This window comes from Cyprinodon variegatus, unplaced genomic scaffold (assembly GCF_000732505.1).
Source record: "Cyprinodon variegatus isolate N-32 unplaced genomic scaffold, C_variegatus-1.0 Scaffold1172, whole genome shotgun sequence".
Classification (NCBI taxonomy): domain Eukaryota; kingdom Metazoa; phylum Chordata; class Actinopteri; order Cyprinodontiformes; family Cyprinodontidae; genus Cyprinodon; species Cyprinodon variegatus.
Window position 1 is genome coordinate 172,089 of NW_015151625.1, and position 7,174 is coordinate 179,262.

The 7,174-nt window shown below is 36.8% G+C and overlaps 1 protein-coding gene across 1 annotated transcript; it reads left to right on the plus strand.

Moving 5' to 3' along the window:
• The first annotated feature begins 2,409 nt into the window (after positions 1-2,409).
• LOC107101919 (green-sensitive opsin-like) lies at positions 2,410-3,914 on the plus strand. Its single transcript, XM_015401008.1, has 5 exons — positions 2,410-2,794; positions 2,883-3,051; positions 3,208-3,373; positions 3,492-3,731; positions 3,816-3,914. The coding sequence occupies exons 1-5, from the start codon at positions 2,410-2,412 to the stop codon at positions 3,912-3,914; spliced, it is 1,059 nt and encodes a 352-aa protein (XP_015256494.1).
• Positions 3,915-7,174: the final 3,260 nt, after the last annotated feature.

Below are 7,174 nucleotides of genomic sequence, written 5' to 3' on the forward strand. Positions count from 1 at the left end.
TATATATATATATATATATATATATTACTCAGAAAAAAATCATAAATATACACTTTATATGCAACAAAAAATTAATATATCTATTTTCACTATGAAAAAAATATAATGAAAATAAAATGATGGATATGCTGTTCAAAGAAGATATGGTGCTGACGGTCACCCTGGATAACATTAAACTGGTGGAATGATCTTAATAAGATGATGATTTAATAACAAATGTATAAAGAATATTTAGCTCTGATGTTTATTTAATTGGTTATTTAACAGGGATCTCATTGTTGGTCTGATCACACTCTAGGTGTTCATCCCTGCTTGAAGGAACTAAAACTGCCTCTCTCCAGATTGGATTAACCTCAGCATTCCCTTGCCTTACAATACCCTTGCCACGGTATCAGTAGCTTAGTGCAAGTGCCACGGAGTTTGTTTTTCATCCGAACACATCAGTGGTCAAGAAAATACAATGCCGGGTCAGATTTATTGTGGAAGAAATTGTGAGATCAGCTTGACAATGCTGGGAAATGGAAAGTAAAATCCAGGATTCATTTGGTAAACTGGTCTGTAAGTCTTTGTTTGTCTACAGATGAAAGCAGATTTTCTTACTTTTATTTATTACGGTATTTATTTATTTATTTATTTTTTTTTTTAATCTCCAGATAAGGAAATTGTGTGTGGGTCTGAATGAAAGCTGATATTTTAAATCTCTGCCTGGAACCTTTCTGGATGGAGCTTTGAAACTTTCCTCTAATTTATTAAAGTGAACTAGATCCTTAGCGTTTTGTCTTGTTTTCTCTCTTGTTTTTTATTTTTATTTATTTATTTATTTTTTTTTATTACAAATGGCCAACAGAATAACCAGCATATAAAACTGGTAAATTGAGTGAATTTATAAGTTGAACTTTTCCAGCCATTCTAAGCACTTAAAGCACTTTACACTATAGGCACATTTATCCAATTGTGCTCCAGTGCACAAACATTCATCCACTGATACATAGAGATAGACAAATGACTTGTTCTTCTTGGTTTATACAAATTAAAAAGAACATGAATACCATACAATTGGGAAAAATATTCAACAAAGGCCCGACAGTAGCCTACCTGGAACATGCATTGTTTTCCAAATATTGTCTGCTTAATGTCATATTTACAGCTAACAGTAGATATTGGGAAATTACATGTAATAACATTCAATTATAAAACAAAAATTTCCAAAGTATGATTAGAAAAAAACAAATAACACAAAATATACAGATCCAAAAATAAACAAGAATGCTGGATACCTAACAAATGTGAGGCGAGAACAACGTATATCTAATAAAGAAGAATACCGAGAAACGTCAGTCCAAGTGAAAATCCCTCAAGATTGTGACAAGTTATACCAACCCTGCCATATGTGAAGAATTAATTGCCTAGTAATTGCCTTGTAAATATGACAATAGCCCCCATATTCTTGGGTAAAGGCTAATTACACTACAAAGAACCCTAATTTCTTTGAGACTTAAGTGTACCACAGTTATAGCTGTTATCCATTAAATGTTGAAAACATGGAAAAAGTGGCCATGCATCCAACAGTACCCCAACAGTACATTGACGTCTCATCTAGTAGACCAGAAAAGATCTCAAAACAACATCTGAAGCCTTGCAGGCCTCATTTGCCTGAGCTAAGGTCCATGTTTATAATTCAGAAATTAGGAAGAGAGCAGACAATAATTACCTGAATCGGTACTGACTATGAAGAACATAAAGGTCTATCTCAGATTTACAAAAGAAAATTAATAATCCTAATAACTATAAAAAAGTATAGTAAATAACCTTCCCATTCAGAATACGTGCTTGTGGGATTTGTTTTAGTTATAAGAGGCAACAGTTGACTAACAGTTTATAAAACACCTCAAGAAAACTTTGTCCATCTTTATTATAATCTGATGCGTGAATGATGGACATTTGTCGGACATTTGTCGTACATTTCTGTATGTCTCACATTTATGCACACTGAGGCTAAAAATTTGTTAGAAATCAATCAAAGCATGTTTGTATTTTACAATTACGGTTCAAATTCTTAAATGTGGCTGTAGGTTTGCAGTGAAAATAAATTATTTCCAATAATGGGTAAGAATAAGTAAGAACAGTAATTTATCATGAAACATAGACTTCATTTCAAGCAGAAGGGAGTAATTAAATCAAAGGACATTATACTGTGGTGCTATCTTAAAGTCAATTATCCATCAGACTTGAGTTCGTCACTTCCTTACAATCCTCCCATAATCTAATTTTTCTAATTTGGGGATAACCCTGAGCAGGTATAAACCACTCAAGATCCACACAAACTACCAGTTGTCAGGTTGACATTGACCACTCCAAGGCTTTAGGCAATTCTATCAGTTGTAGCATCTACACACAAGACAACCAAAGATGGGCTGGGATGGAGGATACGAGCCCAATGGCACTGAGGGAAAAAACTTCTACATACCGATGTCCAACAAAACCGGCATTGTCAGAAGTCCCTTTGAATACCCACAGTACTACATGGTGGACCCAATGATGTTTAAGGCCCTAGCCTTCTACATGTTTTTCCTGATCTGCACCGGAACTCCCATCAACGGCCTGACGTTGCTTGTTACAGTTCAGAACAAGAAATTACGGCAACCCCTCAACTACATCCTTGTGAATCTGGCCGTGGCCGGGCTCATCATGTGCTGCTTTGGCTTCACCATCACCATAACATCTGCTTTTAGTGGTTATTTCATTCTTGGATCCACCTTCTGCGCTATTGAAGGATTCATGGCAACACTTGGAGGTAAGACAAAAGCTCCTTAAGACTTAACGAAGATCATTTCACTGTTTGGCCAACATTTAATGATATCTTACATTTTTTCTCCCTACAGGTGAGGTTTCTCTCTGGTCCTTGGTTGTGCTGGCTATAGAGAGATATATTGTCGTATGCAAACCCATGGGCAGTTTCAAATTCACTGGAACTCATGCCGCTGCTGGAGTCCTCTCCACATGGATCATGGCTCTTGCTTGTGCAGCACCCCCACTTTTTGGGTGGTCCAGGTAAACCTTTGTTGACCCAAATTGATCTAATGAATATTTTTATTAGCTCTGCAAGAAAAAAAAAGTTTTCAATCACAGTAGAGGTTAAACTACACTTGTCTCTTATCTATTTTTTGCGTGTATTCACATCATTTTATTGTTGGACATGTTGTACAGGTACCTTCCTGAAGGCATGCAGTGCTCCTGCGGACCTGACTATTACACCTTGGCTCCAGGATACAACAATGAATCTTATGTCATCTACCTGTTTGTGGTTCACTTCTTCGTTCCTGTTTTTCTGATTTTATTCACCTATGGAAGCCTTGTCATGACAGTCAAAGCTGTAAGTAAAAATTATGCAAGTAACCTCTTACAGCAATTCCTTGTGATTAAGTTGTTATGCACTAACTGAAGGAGCTGTTTAAGTGTTTAATAAGTCATTTCCACACTAAACTCTGCAGGCCGCAGCTCAGCAGCAGGATTCAGCTTCTACTCAGAAAGCTGAGAAGGAGGTAACACGTATGTGTGTCTTGATGGTGTTGGGCTTCCTGGTAGCCTGGTTGCCATATGCAGCTTTTGCCGGCTGGATCTTTCTTAACAAAGGAGCAGCTTTCTCAGCTCTGACTGCCTCAATACCTGCTTTCTTTGCAAAGAGCTCAGCCCTGTACAATCCAGTTATCTATGTGCTGATGAACAAACAGGTTGGTTATTCTGCAGACTCCCGAGTCCATGTTTCATGCATTTATATGTGCTGTCTGAACCGCTGTCCTTGCTCTGTCTTTTAGTTTCGTAACTGCATGCTCAGCACCATTGGAATGGGCGGCATGGTGGAGGATGAGACCTCAATTACAACTAGCAAGACAGAAGTCTCTACTGCTGCTTAAAGACCAATTGTCTTATTAACCATTTAACAGTTGGTTTGGGCTAAAACCTGCCCCATGAGCCTCTAGGGCAGTTTGGTGGCCAGTGGATTGTTAATGAATGATGATCTTTTTAAATCTGTGGGCACGTCCTTGAAGAATAGCTTTTTGAGTTTAATAGAGCCCAACCAAAAACAAATACTTTTGCCAAATTATTTCATGAATTAAACAACTTAGGACCAAGGAATTTGCTCATGTTTGGCTATGCATGGAAAGTATCAAGTGTAAATTTTATTTTTGAGTTAATTTTGTACAGCAGCTTTACGAATGAATGTCTAAGTATGTATGACTAAACTTGGATCTCCCTGAACACCTCTACTATATACACAGGATGTGAACCACTGAAAACCTTTAATTGTTGAATGTGCAATAAAGTATGAAGTGTTTCTTTGTAATTATGAGGAAATATGTGTAACTGGTCAAGAGTGACATTATTTTTATGCATTTTGAAAAAACAAACAAAAACAACACATAATGTTGACTAGACAATAAATGCATTATCAGAAACAGTGTGGTTGTTTTTTTGTTGCTTACGAAGCTGATATTTGACAATAGAATGCAAATCATTCTTAAAATAAGTAATAACTATTTTGCATGTTCTTTTCTGTACCAACTTAAGACGGTAAAACATTCATTATATTACATTTTTTTCCGTATTTAGTAAGTTCTCTTGTCCAGTTTTAACATGTTCCCTGTCTTGCTCCTTATAACTAAAACAAATCTCATATTTCATTTGGGACCATGAACAATCAAAGAATATCTTAGTTTTCTTAAATTCCTAAATATACAGTGAGGAAAATAAGTATTTGAACATCCTGCTCTTTTGCAAGTTCTCCCACTTAAAAATTATTGGGTGGTCTGAAATTGTCATCATAGGTGCATGTTCTCTGTGAGAGACATAATCTAAAAAGATAAAATCCAGAAATCACAATGTATGTTTTTTTACACTATTAGTTGTATTATATGGCTGAAAAGAAACATTTGAACACCTGAAAAAAAACTATGTTAATATTTGGTAAAGTAGCCTTTGCTTGCATTTAAAGATATTAAACGTTCCCTGTAGTTTTTCACCAGGTTTGCACACAATGCAGGGATTTTGGCCCACTCCTCCACACAGATCTTCTCTAGATCAGTGAGGTTTCTGGGCTGTCACTGAAAAACATGGTATGAGCTCCAAATAAATATTTGAACACCCTGCTATTTTGCAAGATCTCCCACTTCGAAATCATACAGGGTTCTGAAATTGTCATCGTAGATGCTTGCCCACTGGAGTTTTTTAAAAAAATCCATGAAAATTTTTTTTTTTTGTTTGTTTGTTTCTTTTAATTATGGTGTTCAGGAGGTCAAAAAAACATTTATTATATTTTCCTATTCTCTAAAAATTTGTGTAATAAGAAATGTAAACAATAAAAGTAAACATTTTAGTGGAAGTGAGAAAAAAAGTGTGATTGAAGAACTGCTGGATAAATTAGGGGAAAGCAAAGATAGATTTAAGAAGTGAATTGCATCTGCTAACTCATCTACTGCTGCTAGCTTTATTGCAAACACGGAAAACCGTTCACAGATCTAACAGCTAGCGCTCTTATGCAGGTATGTGAATATTCTTCAACCCCCCCCAAAATCCTCGAAATAAATGTTATCAGTTAAAAAATGTCAAGTTCTGGTTGTAGTTTGAGTAACCAAATGTAGAGGCAGAGGTGAGTTCTTGAAGTTTTTTAATTAATTAACACAGATAACAGAGGCAGGAATCCAAGAATCTAACATGAAAAATGTAAAACAAACCAGAACCATGGAGACATCAGGGGAAAACAACCATGAGGATCCAGGGAGAGATGGGAAAAGACGAAGTAACATGAAGTAAGACAAGGAACCAACACTGAGGAACTATACAAGGAGAGTATTTATGGTAGACTGAATAAAAGAGAGGACTAACGAGCAGATTTGGAGCAGGTGTGAAGGGAGCAGTCTGGGAAGGAGCTACATGTAGGGAAAAGAAGACCAAAACAATAAAACTAGAAAACATGGAGCAAAGTGAAACATAACAGAACCAAGACCGTGACAAAAAATGGGTGCATGTCAAAAATGTATTTTGTAAACCCTGTTTTACTTTTTTTTCACTGACTGGTTGTAGTTCGTTTTTGTCAGCATTTGGAAGTACAAAAAAACCCGTCTTGGTTGTGTACCAACACTCTAAAGGGCTTGTTAAACTCCTGCAGCAGTGTGTCCCAGTGAGCTTGTCGCAGATACTTTTGATTGATGCCCAAAATTGAAGCGAGGTCTGTGCTATGTTATTCCTCACCACAAAGCAAGAGGGAAAATCACGAACTAGCTCTTGGTCTAGATTAAACTTGCCCCCACTTCTTCACCGCCGAAGCGGTGAAGAAGTGGGGGCAAGTTTGTGCAACAACGGAGAGAGATGAAGGCGAAAAAGAGCGGGACCTGTTGGAGAAGACGACTCTGTGGCCACATTAGCAAAGGATCCAGGTGTTGGAGGTGCCAATGCTATTTATTTATATGCTTTGTTTAGATTTCAGTTTTTTATGTGAAGCTGCATTGCTACTCTGTTGAGTGCTGAAAATGTTGTTAGCCCACCATTTCACAGGAGCTAAGGCTCTCTGCTGATAAAATTCAGGTCATTCATTTCTCTATATTTCGGAACCTCATTCTTTTTCATTTTTTGCAACTCAGAGGGATGTGTTTTTTTTTTTTTTTTTTATAAAGAACCCCTGTAATTTGAAGCTACGTGTGCTGTATTAATCCTGGCTTTATAAAAATTATACCCTAGGAATGCTGGTGATGGAGGATTTGGGATTTTGGGGTTAGAGAGCACTACTCTGATGAATATCAGTTCCTGCTTGGTTCCTCATGACTCAATCAACTTCTCCCAACAGAAACACATCCACCATAGATTGCTATTCCATGTTTCCATCAACTTAAAGGACTGAATATCATACAGCAGAGTAGTCATATGATGTGACATTTGCTCCAGGATAAACATTTAATCATGAATGCTTATTATATCTTCAGCCCACATAGTCCTTTTTTTTTATAGCGGGCTAATACACTTAGAGCCTGTGCTGCCATACAAGGCTTATATAAGACTTTTACATTTTGTGGTTCCTGAGAGATTGTTTTTTTGGTCCAATATGGCTCTTTGAATAGCTAGGTTGCCGATCCCTTCAATAGAGGTTAACTGCAGAAGATCAAATGAGGACTGAAGTAGA

Coding starts and splice junctions, on each gene's coding strand:
- LOC107101919 (XM_015401008.1), top strand. CDS start 2,410: ATGGGCTGGGATGGAGGATACGAGCCCAATGGCACTGAGGGAAAAAAC. Junction 2,795..2,882: donor ATTCATGGCAACACTTGGAG/GTAAGACAAAAG, acceptor TTCTCCCTACAG/GTGAGGTTTCTCTCTGGTCC. Junction 3,732..3,815: donor ATGTGCTGATGAACAAACAG/GTTGGTTATTCT, acceptor TCTGTCTTTTAG/TTTCGTAACTGCATGCTCAG.